Genomic DNA, 19,622 nt, shown 5'->3' on the forward strand with positions numbered 1-19,622 from the left:
GAATATTGTGCCATTTGGACAAAACTATTTTAGGCCAAAGGAAAGTGTTCGTCTTTAATTGCACAATTGGAAATAAAAAAATCTGGGAACTTATGCTATATATACGCATAAGTGCACTCCAGTTACAATGCACTCCAGACCGCACGATCGCCGCTGGACACACTAAGGTCATTGGTCTTTGACGTTTTTCTGTCAAACTTGAGCAAGGTGTTATACTTTCCCAAATTGTCAAACGAAAGCAGTGGCAGAATAACAAAATATCCTGTAATTGCCGAAAGAACGAAGAAACACTTCTGTTTTGACGTCGAACACCATTCTACAGCTTTCATTTTTAAGACTTGTTACCCTAAACCAGTGTTTCTCAACCTATGGTATGCCGTTTGATCTGTTTTGTTCGTCAACTGTAGTACAGTTGAAAATGGTTAAATTTGTTGAGATTGGGTACCAGCAAGATTACTACATTAACTTTACGTTTGGTAGGCTGGCACAAAAATAACTTAAGCAACCAGCCACAATATATAATTTACAGGTGCGTTTCTCAAACGTTTTACCCTTATGCTTTTTTTAAGGATCAGGTCCCCATAATACTTTAAAAATACGAATGAATATTTACTTTAACATTTAAATGACAACCCTTCACTACAGATTAGTTGATTTTCTAGCCTGCCTTGCTTGAGCAATTGGTCGACAAATTTGATGAGTCTGGCTTTTGTACTGACATAATTCGTTTAACATTTAAATCAAAACTTTTACAAACCATAATAAAACCATGCAAAAGCCAATGATTTTTATCCATAAATCGTAGCTATTAGGATGTGCTCCAGCTAATTTAATCTATCATTCAATGCATTTATATTGGGTAAGTGAGCGAGAGGGGTGAATTTAAGAGGTGGGGGGTTTACCATTCAAACTCTTTATTTTTCCAACTCTAAATATGTAAATCCATTTTGTTCAAGCTAAGCGCGAAACTAATTTTTTTTTAAGGCATTTTAAAATGTTCGCACATTATGAAAAAGTGCGCGTACGTTTTTGCACATTTTGACGCACATTGTAGGAAAAATGTTCGCATCCCTGTTTTGACTGGAACGACAAATCTCGACTGCGTTTATCGAAGTCCTATTTTGGCGAGGTTTTACTTGTCTGTCAACAGTGTTGCAGGCAAGGAATTTTGAAATGACTCAATTCAAAGTCAAGTCTTTTTAAATAAATAACAAGTCAAGTCATATTAGAGCAAGTCAATGCCAAGTCTGTAATACTTGTAATATTGTCATAAAAATTAAACGTTCAACAAGCCCAATAAAAAATCTTTAAACTTTTCGCTTGCCCACGTTAACGCCAAACAGTCTTGGCCAACCAGATAATTCTAGTTTACTAACAAGCTATGTCCCGAAAATAAATTTAAGTATCAAAAAAAAAGCATTCTGTATTAAAGTTTTTCTATCGCTAAATAGGAGTAGATAGCTGTAAAGAACTAAAAAGATGACGTCACATTATTGTTTTTTGACCCCCAGTCAAAGACACCTAGAGGTGCAGCCTCATAAACCTCTGATGCGAACCTACATACCACTCTACGCCATGTCTGAAAATTTGAAAGTTGTACGATGTATACTTTTTCTATAATGCTTCGGACAAAATCGGTCTGAAACATTTTCGGGCAAAAACAAGATATGTCCCGAAAATCAATTTTCGGCCCATATAAATTTATATAATTAAATAATTTTTTTAAATTTTATTTTTGACATAGCGTCAAAATCTCTGATTGTATTTAAGTGTTTTCATTTTACATTTTATTCCAAAATTGAGCTTGTGATGTTGTGCACGGATACAGGCCTTTTTCATACCATGTGTCAAAAACTTGCAGACACAGAGCTAGTTAACTAAGTTCTTTCTGTTAAAACGAATTGCAAATGCACTTGTCATACATACCAACACTGGTGTGGTTAGTTTATCGAAGTATAGGTCAATAGCAAAACCTGCACTCTTTTCCACTTTTGTACCACACGTGTTCTTCAGGACGCTTTGTTGTCGGTGTTGTGCTGTTACAATGATCAACTGCATTCCTACTTTGTTCTAAAACAGTTGGTATAAAGGTAACGTTGTACGCAGTATTTTAATTACTGAACTTAATACAGCTTGGTAAAGTGATTTGCCTAAAGGCCGATATAATGGAATTCATAGTATAGATCAGTGGTTCCCAAGAACCTAAGCTGGGGAACGATCTTCTCGTCCGACGGAGGAAAAGGGGGTGAAAAGAGGGGCAAAAGAAAAAAGGGGGCAAAAGGCAGAAAAAATGCGCACGGCTGGACGACGCGCAAGTGTTATTGCTAAACAAGGTTAAACGGCGACCCTTTGCGTCATAAGCTTTTCAACATTCCCTACAATTGATTAGTTGCATTCTATTTATGAAGTAAAAGTTATTGAAACTGCCAAAAGTATAACTTCATTGGCAAATGAGAATAGGGGACAAGGAGGGTGGAGATTGCGCGCCGCTAGACGTCGCGCAAGCGTTCATTGCTAAACAAGGTTGAACGGCCACCGTTCGCGCCACAAACTGTCAATTTTAAATTATTTGCTTTGTAGCATTCTATTTGAAAAGTAAAAGACAAAAATACTTGTGTCTTAGAATTGTTCGTTTGTTCTTCTACATTTGCCGTTTACTGTATCATGTCCCTAATTCGTCTAGTCTAGACGACTGTGTACTTTGAATAAACAGATGCTGCTTATTGCAATAGTTTTCAGGATGCGTTAAGCTGTTTATTAATATTGAAATCTGCAAATAAAAAATTAACCTACCTCAAACTTGGCTTCCACATCACCGGGCACATCTTCATATTCCAGGTCGGTCTCAGAAGGGCTGTCTTCGTCATGCGTTTCTTCCAGGTCCGAGGCAAAACCTTCATCAGTGTCCCCACTTAATTCCACATTTGGCATAGAAATATCTGTCTGTGCCAACAGATATTCTATGCCTAACAGTTCTTTGAGGAAGGATGGTTTAGCTCAGCATTGTTTTGAACAGATTGTTGCCAACATTTTGCAGCTGAACTCATAAAACCGCAATGCTAGCTTCTGCTCCAAGTCAATGCTTGCGGACAGTCGATCAGCATTCCAGCGAATAATTCCTTCCATGAGATAGGCCTAGAAATTGTTTAGATTTGCTGATGAACCTGAATATAGTTAAGAAGGCATTAGATGCAATCAGCAATTAGTAAAATTATATCTCATTATGTACCTGGTATAAAACGATTTAAATGAAGATGGAAACTCTCCAGAGATGTAGACCCTCTGCAACAGAAAAAAATGCAGTGTATAATTCGACCTTTTTTTTCAATTTTACCAATCAGCATATAAAGCGAGAAGTTAGGAGGGTCTTGGATGCACTCCACATGCCTATTTTGTTCAACATTTCCTGTTTAAAAATTGGAACACCGAAGCAATCCGCAGCAGAATGATAGGAACGAAGGAACGATCGATCCATGCCATTGTTGACTCTACATCTCGAGTTTGACGCCGACAATATCTGGCCAGCTCCATTTTGCCGATTGCTTTCTTCACTGCAATGTCGGGGGGCATCCTTCCTGTGCTTCTGTAAATCTCATTCAAACTCTGTTTTTGCCATATTTAACTCTGAAACTGCAAAAAATTGTCAGGCACCGCGCGAAATTATTTTGATTACAAATTTTGTTAACTATACGTTTTAAGTCTCTTTGAGTCCCATTGCATTTTTTTATATGATCGAAGGTACGTATAACGGCCCTATTTAAATACAATTTAGCTAACTTACGGATAAACGATAAAAGTCATCCACCGTTCGAACTGTTTTTTATTCTTATTTTATTTATGATAACAGGCTAGCAACAGGGGGGCTCAAACTTTGTTGCGCGAATCTATAATGTTTTTTGCAATATTGCCGTTGTATTGTGTGTCGTCATAACTTTTGAAACACGATAACGCAATGTTTATTATTTGCGTTTTACATTTTATTTGCGCCCGACATCACAGCCTTACAACTGTTGGGTAAATGCCCTCACAACACGTTTGTCAATCTTAGCTCGATAAAAATCAATGTGTCAAGCACGAGCAATTTGTTCTGTGCCCAATGCGAAAAGCCACCTGAATTACAGTTTAGCGCCAATTCAACCAATAAAACTCAATTTTGTTCGCGCTTCGTGCGGCCAACCACACACTTCACTATTTTCATGTTGCCTCAGTGATATTTAACAAAAAAATGCAGAATTGCTATTCGTAGGGGGGCAAAGAAAAATTACAAAAGGGCGGAGCAGCTGGAAAATGTTAGCAACCACTGGCCTACCCGGTCCTCAAGATGTACTTAATGTTATGATTGAAATATCAGCTTTGTGAAAATCAACGCTTGATGTACTCGTATCTTAATAACTTTGCGAAGATATTGTGCACTGTTCTTAATATACAAAGGCTTAGTGGATTTTCGAAGGGAACATTTCATCTAGATTTTTGCCAGGCTGATTTATCTGATCTAAACGATGTTCTCAAAGGCAGTGTAAAGAGTTTAGGAACATCTACACTCGACGAAATATCGCCACAACACTTAAAACTATATGTCTTGCGTAAATATGTTAAATAACAATCACAAAATAGCCTTTATTATGCCTAAGATGGAAGATATTTGTCGATTTGAGTTGTATATTGCAAATGAAAAGAAATGTAAACACGGTATCAGGTTAAATATTGGCCAAATTGTGCAGTTACAGATACGTATCAAAATGCGGGTGGACTAAATTAAACAACAAAATCGCTTCGCCAGCCCAACTCCAATCAATCCTGCTATTATCCTGTCCGTGCTACGAACGCCATTCTTATTCTTATTGTTCGCCAATCAGTTGTATACCGGATACCCGTTGCGAGGCGTACAATGCAGGCGGAAAAAAAATAAAGACAGGGCAGTTAACACGGACAGTTTTAAAGCACATACGCACAGCTTACTTCTTTTAAACTGCCTGAAATTAAATGCGTATGTGTATGGCTTAGAAGATAGAAGAACCTGTAAATGCATGCCGACGTTTAGAAAAGCGCTCCATCAGTTTTACTTATAATTGCTGTTTATAGATTTGTGCCCAGAAAGTGTTGCGGAAACTATATCAGAGATGGCCTTTTGTCTAAAAACAGTTTCATTCTGTAAGAAAACAGCGTTATGTGTCGTCGTAGTGTGTTGTCTTCAAATGTCGGTAATGCTGTATTACAGGTAATTTGACTGCATACGATATTAAATAACAACACCAACCCCTTTAATAAATAGACTGTTGAAAATATTCAAACGAAAATTAACATAATTTTACAGAAAAATTTAATCGATATATAACGAAGATTTATGAAACGGTGGTGGGATAACGTTATTTGAAATGTAAGCGAATCTGAACCGAAGTTGAACAACAACGGTATAGTTGAACCATAGTTGGACATGTGTAGCTTTGAAGCTTAACGAAAATTAAGCTGTCCAAAGCGTTCACATCTGTACTTTTGTAAAATTCCATATCATGTTATTTTTGTGCATTATGTCTAAGTCTAAGATATAAGAAACTACAAGGCTCGTGCGTCTAAAGTTACATTGAAATTTGTTTTTATTTATTTAATTCTACTATAGGCTAATTATTTTTTGCTCTAGTTTTCAGCACAGTTTACGAATTCATGATTTATGGTTTAATTAGCTTTCATCACGAAACGTATCATTCAAGTTAGCAGCTGTTTTGTTTAAAGCATATATTTACACCAAATATAAGAATGTCGGCTTTTGTTCAATCGTTTTTTCGTTTTGTCGAAATTTGTAATATAATAGCATATAAATTATTGATGGTGCACATAAATCAACACAATATACTGTAGTATTATCTCTAACGCCATGGTAATACGACCAACGATATAATAATCCAAACGCCCAATGATATATTTGACTGAATAAGACCTAAACTCGCCAGAATAAAGCCAACACCTGTCAGATGAAGGCAGTTTATGACTTATGTTATTTGGGTTATTACGACATGTTGGTTCGTCTAACTATAGTCTACCGTTTTGCGTTTTTTTTTTCTTGTGTTTGTGAAAGTGCCGGTTCATCATTCTTTAATGAGCTGTAATTTATAACTAACTTTTCATTTTATTATACTTTTGCTTCACAGGAAAATCAGCCAATGCCTCAAAAACTATACGTTTAGCCAAGTTAGTTAATATTGTAAGAACAAACCCCCCCCAACTAAAAACAACAAATTTCTTGAGTCCACCCCTGGCCCTGTCGCATTGTGGGCCTTTCAAAAAAGAATATTTTTCGAGAATTTTTTTTTCTTTACAGCCACACGTACCCCAAAATGATGACCAACCGCTATCATATCAAAAAAGCTAAGAGTTTTAACAGCATACAAACAAATCATTTAGGTAAGTGGCAAAGAGCAAGTTGTATATAACTGAGAAGGAATTCATTGATAGCAAGATTTCGCACATTCGCACAACCGTGTTTATCACGTCTCTACACTCAGAACACCAAACACTATACGTTTACATAGATGTTATCGATTCGCGCAAGGCGAAGAAGCGCCTTCAAAACGTTTAAGTTAATAAAGCTTTAGTTTTTGAAGTGCGATGAAGTATAGAAAGCCTTAATAGCTAAAAGGAAAACACTATAGAAACAAAACTATTTCGACTTTTTATATTTTCGTATAGCTGAAATAGCAAAAAATTGAGTTTTGAGCCACGTGGCTCTCTCCCCTGAATCCGTCCCTTTGGTTTTTCCTAAGCGCATATAATTGCAATACTTTTTTTTGGCAAATGTAGGATAATCGAGAAGTATTAAATTCAAAGTCTGAAAATGGTACTCAGTACAGGCCTAAAACATATAACTTTTATACGTGTACAGACGTGTTTGAAACGGGGCTCTAAGGAGACCAAACAAAATGTACTCAAAAGAGGTTAACAAACAATTAACGAAAATGTTGTACAAAATGATTACGTATAGATTCTAAATTATTTTTATAAAGTTAACCTAAGTTGTTAACATAAATGTTTTACAAAAAATCTAGCAATGAGCGGGCCCGTTATTGGCCACTTTGCACCGCACCGGCTTAACCGGTTGTTGTAGTTACGGCCCTGGAAATAACGTAGTCTACCCAGTTCAATAGTTCAACATGCGCATGTTTCCTAGCAATTTTTAATTAGCTTAACCTATCGCATTTCTTTGTAAACCTCGCAATACCATCCTGTCAACACTTTTTTCGATCTTCACTACAAATTTATGCAACTTTTATTGCATTATTTGACTATATATACAGCATCTAACATATATGTGCATGCAATAGAGTCCCTAACCTTTTTTGTGTTCAACAGTGCATTTTAATTAAGACCTTTTATTAAAATGAATGAAGTTATGCATGCCCTAAATAATAGAATAATTAACAATGGAATGAAGACATAAAAATCTAAAAATAAATTTAACAACAAAAAGTCTAAGTCGTTTAATTGCAACTCTAATTCTTTTACTCTAACTCTTCATAAACATATTGACTCCAACTAAACTAAGCGGCAGAGAAAAGTAGATTTCAAATCCAGTACATGCGTTCTTTCCGTTTAAAAAGTACATTCAAAGTTCTTGTGTTTCGTCGTCTTTCGGTGCTGTTACGTTGTGCCTAATCTGGTGACTTTCTTTTTTAGATATGTCGGTTGCAGTCGTACAGTCGGCGGAAAAGTTAAGCGTCGTGTATAATGCACTTGTCAACATGCGCACGCGAATTCAAAGCAGTGTTGGCCCAACACTGAAAACGGAGTTGGAAGTCCGCATTCAGTGAGTATAAATAAACTCGGTCTTTTAAGGGACATTCTCAGAAGCGCAAAATATTTTTGCAATGAGATGAATTAATTGAGTAAAAAATAAGCGAAATAAATCCGTTGGTTTTTTGTGTCAAATGGTATGTTTGTTTACCGAATTTGTTACCTTAAATGCCTGGCATAAAGAGATAAATCACAAAATTTATAGTTGAATGGCCCTTTCTAGATTCATTTTGCAAAAATTGGACGAAGTTAACAGCCTTCGTTCCAAAGAAAACAAGAAACTTTCAGATCAACTGTCTTTGAAAGTTCAAGAGTCTCTGTATAACTTGCAGGTAACTTAAATCAACTTTCACAAATAAGAAATACTTATTAAAGTGTGACATTAACTAAAAATAGATGATCGGTTAATAGCCGAAGACTAAGGGAAGTATGTCCGAGTAAGCGCCTTTTTGAAAGCTTATTATTCTAACAAAGCTGTATTTTTAAACATTTATTATAATAAGTGTAATTATAAGCCTATATACTTGCTTTGGCTCGTGTAGCTATAATCGCCACAAATTAGCCATATAAGGTCGACGCTAATATCAATGAAATCCAATACTCACTTGAACATTAATATTTTCTTTTAGGTTTGTCGAAAAGGTTTAAGCGCTGGTTAGCTAAAAGACGTCCACAAAATTGAAGTCGTCTTTATAACGTTGATTAGCATGTAGTGTATTTTGAAAGTAATACGTTGTAGGACCACAACAAAAAGATTTATCGAAAACAATGTCATATATAAGTTTTCATCTTAAAAAACAATTGTAACAGCAACACATTTTCTGGTTTAGTTATTTGAAGCAGTAAGCTGCAATGTAAAATCACTGTGGTTGAACCAGGTTAATACAGGGCTACAAACTTTATTTTTTTGTTTTTTTTAAACAATTTTTTTTTTTGAGATTTTTAAAACCTACCTTATGTTTAAATAAAGTATATAAACAGAAAACTGTACAGATCAACATAAAATAATCGTTTAGTTTAATATGTCTTAATTTTTCGTTAGTTAGGAATTGACCCTTAAGGATATCTTATTCCCGTCTTTTGACCTTGAAGAGAACCTAAGGTCACTGAAAAGCATGTTGTTAATTTTAGCATCCAGCATCATGTAAAGCAGCTAAGAAGTTATATTGCTCAGTACCGCCCCATATATGCTACGGTGGAAACCTACATCATGTGATCTACTGCCTTCACATGGGACTGATAAGTGGGCGAACCGTGATTATTAAGAGGACGAGTTTCTCTCACCCAAAGATCCTACTACCTACGACCAAGTGCTCGCTAGATGTAAATCAAAACATGCCGACTTGGGACGGATCCGGGAAAGGCAAGTCTGTGGTTAAAACAGCTAGGTTAATACTTAATGCAACTATAGACAACGATAACATATGATCAGTTTTGTAAACAAGTCAATTTGAAATGACTGAAGTACAAGTCAACTCTTGCGCAAAAATAAAGTCTTGTCAAAACCCAATCAAATCATCGGATGCCCAAGTCAAGTCCCAGTAGAGTTTACAATAAGACGATTTTAAGTCACGTCGTTGACATAGACGGAAACCATAACAGTATTAAATTGCTAAAGTCGTCCGTTTATGAGCTAACATTGTAACGAAAAAATAACACAAACGCAATATACAGCAATGAAACAGTTAAATGTTCAAAACTTTCAATTATAAACATTTAATTTAATCCCAAGATATTTGACAAAATAACTTAAGTCCAAGTCAAGTCATTCTTTCAAAAGACCTTCGTCAAGTCAAGTCATGTGAAAACAGTGACTGAAGTACACTTAAGTCCAGTCATTGATGTAAGTCATTACAACACTACATATGATAAGGCAATAGCATGCTTGCCTGATTTAGATTAAAAGGGTTCCGTAACTGAATCACTATATATATAAATCTCTTATAATATTAGACTAATCATATAACCCAAATGTTACCCAAAAGTACAGTATGGCAGACTGAATTTTGAGTAGCGGTGTAGTTTGACAAAACCAATTTTTAATATTTTTCCAGACGACCTTTCCATCCCCAGCGTGCATTTGAAAGTTCCGGTGATTACAAGATTGGATTCTTCTTTTCCGATGGACGCCATCCCCCGTGACGTAGCACCTTACATCCGGGCCTTCCACGGATTTCCTGTCGCTTGGTGGCAGGGACAGATGGTCAAGTTCCTAATGACGCCCACTGACAAACGAGCTGAACAAATTCGGCAAGTGGCAAAGGATTTGCGGTTCAGCACGCCAATCGTAGGGTAGGCAATCCATGTTGTATTTACGTGCAATACCATTAAAAGTATAGTGGGTTTTAATATGTGGGTAAAATATTCCAATATATCTTTAAAGTGCTCGGGTTTAATTTAGGCGATTAGGTTAAATTAGTTTGAAAGTGTTCATCGTCTGCCAAAATATTATAAATATTGCGTAAACAACCAATAAAATTTATATTAGACATAAAGTAGAACGGTTGTAAAATGTGTATAAGTGTGGATTACGAAATATTTTGAATTTAAATGCGTTAAAAACAAAGTTATCGTTCAACAAATGAAAATTAAAGTTGTTATATCAATCAAATGTTCAATTTGAACATCAAATAATTAATTCGCGTGAATTACAAGCTCTTGCACTAAAATAAATTTGTCGAGGTATTTTTAAAATTATTTTTCCAATACGAATGTTTAATTGGCGGTCAAAAATGGCAGAATTCACATCCGCCGAACGGATAAAATGAAGCTTAAGCATCACAGTGATAGTGTCTACATGAGACCGGCCATCGACTGGTTTGACCTCTACGATCACAAACTAGCGATGGAAGGCAAACCTCCGCTTGTGAAAAGAAGGATCTTTCTGGCCACCGATGACCCAACTACGGTATTCAACATAACCAAAGCGTAAGTATATAAACTTCAATTGAGGTTGTATGTACGGACAAGATGCAACACGCAATGTTTTAGTTGGTTTCGACGTGCTACTCCGTTGTCCTCTGTAACACGGCAGAGAGACGGTCCCGGTTTGGTCGGAGGTCGTGAGTTCGAACCCCACCGCACGCTAGTTTTTTCTAGCCTGGCCTTGCCTGCATTAAAATACTATTCATGTGTACTATATAAAATGAAATTATTTAGGTTAGACCAGGGGTTTCCAACATGAGGCACGCGTGCCAAATGTGGCACGCGAACTAGTAAAAATGGCACGCAAGCCCCCCAAAATACAGCCATTAGTCAAAAAAGCTAAATTTGATATACAGCCGATTGTCATTGTTTATTCACAATACAAAACAATCCCAGCAATTACGACAACAACCAGTTACTTCTGAAACATTATACTGGTTTTATTTTTGTTTTATAAAAGCGCTTTTAATATTAGAAAACAAAGAGTTGCTAAACTTTGGCACGGGAAGACGTTATAAGATAAAAATTGGCACGTCAACATGTTTGAGTTGGACACCCCTGGGTTAGACTAAACCGGTTGTTCTTGAACTGGGGTCCTTGGACCTCTTGGGGCTACGTGAAATAGTTTTAGTGGGTCCAAGAGGGGCCTAATTGAAATGTTAGTGTACAGTTGAAAAGTAATCAAAACTTAAAATAGTATGATTAAATCTAAAACGTTTTTGCATGAAATGTATATAGACTTTATTTCACTTTTACATTTTTGGACCGGAAACAGAAGATTTCTGAAGTCTATTTGTATTGTAACGTAAATGTATGACGTCATCTCTTAAAACTTCTTGCCTACAGTGGTCCATGCGAAGCGAAATGTTTTCTAAGTGGTCCGCGGTAAAAAAAAGTTTAAGAACGCCTGGTCTAAACAGAAAACATGACTACCGGCCACTGATGCTTCTTACCGGTCACTGACACTGGTATTAGTGTGTCTTGACACAAAGAATTTAAAAGCAGGTAAAAGATCAGGAAAATTGATTTTCTAAAACAACAGTTCGAGAAGCGTGTTTAAAACTTAATAAGAAGTAACCCTCATTTATGTGTCTGTTGTTGGCGTTTTTCCAAATCATTTTTGTGCACCTTTTGCCAACTTATCATCATTCGATGTTGTTTATATGTTGAACTGTAAATTTTTGATCAAAGAAAAAAATGTATAATTGTAATTTGTATAATTCAGTTTTATTTCCGATTTTAATTCTTAGCGACTTGTTTCAGCGGCAGCCTACGTTGAAACTTCTTGTTTTACGTTATTTCAGATATCCAGGTTATGAGTTCGTTAATGACATGAAAGCGGCGAACATTTCACTAAAAAGACACATGAGACGACATCTAGATGTTGTGACTGCCGTCATAATTGATCTGGAGCTTTTGTCAAGGTGCTCACATCTCGTGTGCGATCCTGATTCAAACGTAAGATTTAAATTTAAATAGCATTTCTAGGAGTCAGGCGACCGACATAATTTTCCCGTGTAGGTCTTTACTGTTGGCAAAACACAAACTATACTTTAATTTTGACTGGAACTCATTATTACATAACTATTTAGGCATTTATGTTCAGTTCAGCCTACATTTATTTACAACCAGCGTTTAACAAAAAATAATATTCTATTGACAACTGTTTACTTGTTATCAGGGGCGCCCGCAGAAAATTTTCCTTTTTTTTTTTTTTTTTTTAAATTTTTGTCCAATTGTCAAATTGAACTGCTCTTTTTGTAATCATATTGTAAGGCGCATAGAAACGACGAGGGACTTAATTACAGGAATTACTCGCAACGCTGGCCCTTTTTTGGCGTTTCCTTCATTTTATTGCTTTAAAGTTTCTTTAATTTAATCGCCTTCGTTTCACTGATGAAGCGTGCCAAAAATATGTAGCGTTTGACCTATTTTTATTTTCACAGATATGCAGGTTGGCCTACGAATTGATGCAAAGCAGACATGTCGACGCATCCACGCGGGTAACGTGGGTGTCCACGTATTACCACAACATACCAAGCTTAAGCATGTTAAACCGCACGATAGACTATTATGCGAAACCAGCGCAGCGCTACATGGCACAAGAGGAGTATGCTAAAAAGTTATTACGTCTACAATACCAAGATGAGTTTATTACGAAGATTGCACCTTTTGACTTGTTCCGTGAAAGGATGAACCTGTGAAAAGGCTGAATTTGTTGCAGAATATATACTTCTGGTTTCATAACATGAATACATTACCACTTCGACTAAGAAATGTGTCAGAATATTTTAAACGAACAGACCATTTTAACGGAACGTTATATTCAACCTGGCCTGGCGTTAAATTTGTTAATCCAGTAAAAACGAAAAAAGAAGGCTAACATCTCTTGTGATAATATAAAAAAATAACTTGTAGTACTTGTATAGTATTCCAATTGGTTGTACAAACAGACAGTGGAAAGCAGGCTATAGTGATATGGTTGCTTCAACATTAGCTACTTTCTGAACGTGCGAAGCTCAGTTGGTATAGAGCAGTGGTTTCAAACCTAGGGGATCGCCGTGTAGTATTTAATAAAGAAAAAAATCAGAAAATACGAACTAAAAGGTAGCAGCATAGAATTAGAAAAAGCAACCGCGAGTCTACCATTTGTGTTTATGTGGCCAAATTTCGATACAATCATACTCGATTTTTTCCTAATTTGAATTTTGCCAAGTTTGAAATCTGTTTTTCATTGACTCTGGTTTATGTATCATACAGTATATTTGGGGGTTCGCGCAAGTTATCGAAAACTTAAAATACAAGTAACCCGAGTCCGACTCAGGCTAAAAATATAAACCCGAACCCGAGTCCCGTGTCCGACTCCTGTCAAATGTGAGATTTTGTCGAGTCCCGAGTCCGGCCCTGACTCTACTGTATTTCGCCAATTTACGTATCTAAAACAACTTGGATATTCAGCAATCCACTTAAAGCGGTGTCTTACAATTCATTCACTCACAATACATGGTTCAGAAATATGTCACCATATGCTATTCCATATTTACAATTTCCATGTGGTAGCCATATCAGTTTAAAAACTTGGCACTGCGCATACGCATGTCGGGACTCGGGACTCGAGTAGTTTTACGTGGTTTTACTCGAGTCCCGAGTCCCGAGTCCGACTCCGCAGCCCTGTTTAAAAGTATGAAAAGGTTGGGAACCACTGATATAAAGCGACGTTTTATTTTAAGTCAGGTCATTGGTTCGAACTTTACCGGAGGACTAACATGACTCGCACAAAAATTCTTCAACAACTGATCTCGGTTTGTCACATGGAGTCGAAAAGTTTAACTTTTTCTGATCGGTTAGTGTAAACCGGAGTTAGGCTTTTAGGTTGGGTAATTTAAACATTCCGGTTCAGCTCCAGATCTACCAAGGGTGTTCCCAAACCGGTTGATAAAGTTTCTGGAAGGCTTGAATAAAAGTAAAATGCGTTAAACTAAGCAATGAATTATCTAGCTTATTGTAATTGAAGCACTGCAACTCATATTTAATTTAAGCTTGATGAAGTGTTAAAACTAACAGATAGGTACTTAATCTTCTATTTAATTTAAGTACAACGTGGTGTATTTATTAGGCATACAGAAAATATTTTTTGCGTTTGAACATATATCACTTTCTTGTGAGTAACCGTTGTTATAAGATATTTTGATAAGGTATAAAATCAAAAACGACCACCACCATGAAATTTGATGATGAGTCGGAGTAAAAGTGTGAGAGATCAGGTTTGCTGCATGAAAATTCGTTGCCAATTAGTGACTCAGGTGAAGATTTCTTGAACTTGGTTGTCGACATTAGATTGAGCAAAATTCCCCAATTAATTTATATGAAACGTTCAGCGCTAAAAAATATGTTTGTACAGCCAAAGATTTCAACTTAAACCAAATCATATGATCATATGTACAAATCATATGTCTTTCGATGTTCCAGTTGGTATGCGTTTGTACAAAAGCCAATAACAATAGGCTCACCAACCGAGTAAATTGTACATCCATCTTGAAGTGAAAACTGTGTATAACGCGACTCCAATCAAGACTAGAAGGACTGAAAGAGAGACCTTCAGCTCAGTTACTAAGCGACGCATGATCTCGTCTTCTCGTCGCAAGTCGTCCATAACGCTTGACGATTTATTCTTGTACGGGAACTCACGATCGGGAACCTCGACCTCTAAAAAGTCGCAAAGTGGTTTCCATCCTTGTTTCACTTCGTAGACGAGCAACTGGTTTTTCGGAGCGTTCTGTAAATGAGCAGAGAACTTTTTTAAGAAAATGGAACTTGTCTTAACTTAATATTTCATCATAGAAGTCATTGTCTTTTCGCTTAAAAAAACACTTGGTCAATATTGAAAAAAAAAGTACCACTAGTAAAAAATTAATAAGACTTTTGTTAAACAGTGCTAATGTTAATGAAGTTAGTTACCGCCTATACAGTATAGCGAAAAATACGAAACTGTTATGGTATAGCCATTGGCGAAATTAGAGACCACGATTATTTGTGTCTGTGCCTATACACAATTTCAAGGAAAATGTCAGCCTATACATACGAAAGTGGAATAAAACCTCGATCTATTGTAATTGGCAGTTAATATCTGGCTAGTAAAAAAGCAGTCTTAAACAAAACAACCTGCAAAATGTTGCGATTGTGATTTCGAAAAAATCGCTTCAAAGCTTCTTCTTCATAGGGACGCACAGCAGACCAAGGCCAACCCTCCTGACATCCGAATAGTGAAACTGTTCAAAAACAATAAAATATATCCTTTTTAACCAAGATATCGAATAGTCAGGTAAATCTGTATACTAGAAAAGCCCGTTGAAAATGTTAATTTTTTTTTATTTCGTGGGCATATTTGAATACCCGCGATAAATTGATTGGCAACCTATACCGCAGTTATAATTGCCAATATGTAACTTTTCATTTGTTGGACATTCAGGTAACGGTTTTTCAAGTTCATAGGCTAACAATTAATAAAAACCTACATCATATTTACATTCGACTTAAAGGAAAAAAAACAATAAATTTAAATACCAAAAACAAAAGTAATAAATTATGATTTTCAAACGTGTAAAACGTCTCTTCAAATTCGTTACTAGAGCTTTTCAGCCGAAAACTCAAACGTTAGAGCTGATAAAAATACAAACACTTGCTTATAACAAGCTGCTGTGCGAAACTTAAAGCCTTACAAGCTGCTGTGCGAAACTTAAAGAGCCTCCAACCGGAAAAACAGAAGGTTAACAGCGATATGTATTTTATGTCCGAACTCAGAGCAGAGACTTGATTTGTGGCGCTTTTGTACCAAGACTCCTCGTCGCGAACGGTCAGAACAATCTGTGCAGAGGGAAGTTTTTTCAGTACTTTTTGAGTCAAAAAATACGCTGCACTGTATCTAAAATGATTTACAGAAGGGTTTGGTAAATTAATTTGAGCCGAACAACTTAAAACTCATTGACTTCTCACGAGCAATATTTTGTTGCTCGAAAACAGAAGCTGCAATTTTACGGTCAGCCATACCACTTTCTTTTCGATGTGACATATTGTTCAACAAATCATCTCTCCGAACAAAAGAACAAAACTTCAAAGACAAAAAGTTTTAGTAAATCGACCTTATCTTGATAAATGGTTTAAGCTGGACGTTTTTGGCTTTCAGATTCATTATCAAGCTACACACAAACAAATATAATTTTATAGGATTTTGAGAATCCACCTTTGCGTCGGGAAATGCTCCCAGGATCTCCTCCCAGAAAAAACAACTCGGACCATCAGTCACAGCATCCACGTCTTTGTACATTCGTTTTAAATCTTCAATTTTAGCTCCTTCTCTTATGGTTTTTATCCAATCGTCGCCAAGGAAATAAAAGTTCTCCATAAAATCGTAAACATTGAAGCCGAGTTGATGTAAAGCCGCGTACATTGTTTTTGTGCCGGTTTTGGGCAAACCAGCAACGATGACCTTCATAACTTTAATTGTTGTCTAAGTATGCGATAAATGCAACCGCTACTTTAAATATGCATTTAAAAAACGGTTAATTTCGAGTACAAATATCCAAGGTATAATTTATTTTTAAAAATACACGAAAATTTTATTAGTGAAGAAGTAGACTATTTATAACCAAAAAGTGCCACAATTAAATTCATACCTTTAGAAACACTAAATAACAATGACAACTAACGCACCACGAAATGTAAGCATTCATTTATTGCTCATTTATAAAGCCAATCTTTACAACGCAAATTTAGTTAGCGCAATACTGACTACCAAGTTTTCTGTAAATAACCTTAATATAATATATACCTGCAGTGAAAAACTGCCAATCAAACATCAAAATATAGACATCTTAATACGAACTCGCTGCAATTTTTATGCATTTGAAATGCGCACAAACAACTGTCTTATGATTATAAACTTTCTTTAAAGCTGATAGCACTCAGGTTTCCTGACTTTGGCCCTGTCGATCGAGAAATGCAAACGCTACGTAATGAGCCATTAATCGTGACTGCAGCACTTTACCTAGGGCTGCGGATTCTGTAAAAACAACACAAGTTCGACTCCTGAGTGCACTCCGTCCAAAATAACGAAGTCGAGCCCCGAGCCCGCAACTCTGTATAACCGTCCACGTTAACAAAACTGTGCGGACAAACACCAATGTAATCCAAAGGGTGTCAGATAAATACACTGCTGCCGCTTGAATAAGTATTAGATTTCATTGCAAAGCTATATACTTTAGGTCGTAATTTAGGATGACTACCTTCTCCCAAGAAACGCCGGCAAAAAAAACAACGTCAAGATACTAAAAAATGATATTGCAGAATGTCTAAAATTTGATCGAGCAAATCCATCGTGGTGCATTTAATGCGAAAAACTATATTATTGGAGGCTATACACAAGTCCAATTTTAACAATCTGCAACCCGAAGCGAACCTTTATAGTTTGTCTAGCTAACATTTTCCTGACAATGGGCCACTCTGTTTGCGCAAATCTTCACTTGGATGCACTTCAACGATTTCACTTATGTTCTGTTTGTGTGTGATGCTTACGGCTTCTACTTGCGGCTTCGATGCAACAATGAGAAAAGACTTCGGAACCGTTTACGGCAATGCCAAGGGCTATAGAAGAAAGTCATTTAAGCCTTTTCAAAGCGTACTGTAAAACTTCTTTTGGGCGAATGGAAGTTTCTCAGGAGGCTTTCAGCGAGCGCGAGAGTGCACCGGTGGTTCATTGGTAGTTCATTTGTTGTTCTTTCATGCTAGGGTATTGCCTGTAAAAAGTGTGGTCTTGCAATCCCTGGAAATTCAGCCAAAATATGTGTGAAGACTGATGTGCCTAAAGCGATTGCATTAGGCCCAGCGCTGATTGCAACGTCCATCTGATTTGAGTGCTGTAAAACGTTTTCGGGCGTTGATTAAAGTGTAGCAATAATGATGCTTTGTGGTAAAGTTGCTTTATTTTTACAGTCTTGTGTGTTACTGTTTACTTCACAAAGGGATATCATGCTATGTTATGCCAATCTCTTAATCCTAATTTTCCTTATTGATATGAATTTGTTTCCCCGTTTTGGATATCCAATTAGAGCAACCTAAATGTAACGCGATACTTAATATATACACACTAAACAGTGATGTCACATTGATCTTCTTCAGTGGCAGAACCAGGAATGGGGGAACCACGTCATGCTCAAACTATATATCTTTTACAACTGTTACTATCATTATAATCGAAAATTTTTTCGCGCTTTGCGAGAATTTTGTTTTAAGTTTAATAAGTTTCGTCCGTTAAACGCTAATCTCTTCAGGCGCCGTGCACATTATGCATGCCATGTTGTACAGTATGGACTCAGAATCATTAGCAATTTTTGCGATATTACTAAACGCGGTTATATCGAGTAATATACAAGTATCTGTACAATGCATTGAGTATTTTTTTAATTAGGACCATTTGAACCAAATAAAGTCAATTTATTTGTAGCATGGCGTCATTAGACCTAACTTCAGTTGAATATTTGATTACGAGTTCATTTGACAACAGCATTATTTCAAGATTAGTTGTTTCATGACTTCACCTTATGACTCAACATTTGTGGCATCACCACTCATATCATTTTTATACAACACCAGTTTTAGAAGCCTTTTCTTTATTAGGCGCTTTTTGTGTTGGTATCAAACATTGCCTTTGTGCGCAAACTGTAAGGGAATGGTCTTTGTTTCTATGAAACGTGTTAATATGGTATTTCACATGTATTACAGTTACACCATTTCTAATAAAGACATTATTTTCTCACAATGTTCGATTTCTCTAAATTGTTAACCTCGCGTTTTAAATTGGTATTCATATTACCATATCTGGCTCCATTTTTTAAACCAATGATACTATATGATATAGTATCATTGTTTAAACTTTTAACACATTTCATGTCTATATACGTAATAAGGCCTAATAGGCCTAAATAACGCCTCAAACAGCGAGAGGATTTGGGACGATTGGGGGTCACGGGTCTGACATCGGCCGTTATGGTGTCGACGTTTAGGAGCCTTAGTTTGAATGGCGTCGTTAGGGCGCCGCTGTTTTGGCACCGGATTTTTTGGGCTGTTAGGGGTTATTGGTGGGTTGTGGGTGGGTTGGATTGGGGTCGAATTTATTAGGAGAGTTAGTGATATACTTAGGAGTGGGGTTAGGTAAAGTGTTGTATTTAGGCCTGGCCTTTTAGGTCGTATTCCGATGGATGGTCAGAAATACAGTTTAGGGGAGGGGACCACGAAGTCCCCCCTCTTTTGGTCCGCATCTGATGTTAACCCATTTTTCGTGATTTTATCAATCATTTCGCTTTGCAAAGAAACAAATTTTTAGAATGCTTACGAAGTAAACGAGATACATCCAAGAC

At 36.5% G+C, this 19,622-nt stretch overlaps 2 protein-coding genes across 2 annotated transcripts; one reads left to right on the plus strand and one right to left on the minus strand.

Annotated features, from left to right (window-relative positions):
• The first annotated feature begins 9,120 nt into the window (after positions 1–9,120).
• LOC146159070 (alpha-(1,6)-fucosyltransferase-like) lies at positions 9,121–12,914 on the plus strand. Its single transcript, XM_083384851.1, has 5 exons — positions 9,121–9,148; positions 9,840–10,077; positions 10,525–10,713; positions 12,015–12,168; positions 12,657–12,914. Exons 1-5 carry the CDS (start codon positions 9,121–9,123, stop codon positions 12,912–12,914), a joined length of 867 nt encoding a protein of 288 aa, XP_083240977.1.
• A 1,349-nt stretch (positions 12,915–14,263) lies between these two features.
• On the minus strand, positions 14,264–17,657 carry LOC146159071 (uncharacterized). Its single transcript, XM_083383405.1, has 4 exons — positions 16,451–17,657; positions 15,930–16,074; positions 15,373–15,479; positions 14,264–14,986 (listed from the first exon to the last, which is right to left on the minus strand). The coding sequence occupies exons 1-4, from the start codon at positions 16,700–16,702 to the stop codon at positions 14,717–14,719; spliced, it is 774 nt and encodes a 257-aa protein (XP_083239531.1). The 5' UTR covers positions 16,703–17,657; the 3' UTR covers positions 14,264–14,716.
• Between the last annotated feature and the right edge of the window lie 1,965 nt (positions 17,658–19,622).

Source organism: Ascidiella aspersa, chromosome 3 (genome assembly GCF_963924565.1).
Source record: "Ascidiella aspersa chromosome 3, kaAscAspe10.2, whole genome shotgun sequence".
In the NCBI taxonomy this organism is placed as follows: Eukaryota; Metazoa; Chordata; class Ascidiacea; order Phlebobranchia; family Ascidiidae; genus Ascidiella; species Ascidiella aspersa.

Bases quoted from the DNA above. Each gene is read 5' to 3' on its own strand.
- LOC146159071 (XM_083383405.1), bottom strand. From the start codon at position 16,702: ATGAAGGTCATCGTTGCTGGTTTGCCCAAAACCGGCACAAAAACAATG. The intron at 16,075-16,450 runs GTGGATTCTCAA...CCCTCTGCACAG, and splicing joins GAGCATTTCCCGACGCAAAG to ATTGTTCTGACCGTTCGCGA. The intron at 15,480-15,929 runs GTAAGGCTTTAA...GTTTTTGAACAG, and splicing joins TAAGTTTCGCACAGCAGCTT to TTTCACTATTCGGATGTCAG.
- LOC146159070 (XM_083384851.1), top strand. From the start codon at position 9,121: ATGCCGACTTGGGACGGATCCGGGAAAG. The intron at 9,149-9,839 runs GCAAGTCTGTGG...ATATTTTTCCAG, and splicing joins TTGGGACGGATCCGGGAAAG to ACGACCTTTCCATCCCCAGC. The intron at 10,714-12,014 runs GTAAGTATATAA...ACGTTATTTCAG, and splicing joins GTATTCAACATAACCAAAGC to ATATCCAGGTTATGAGTTCG.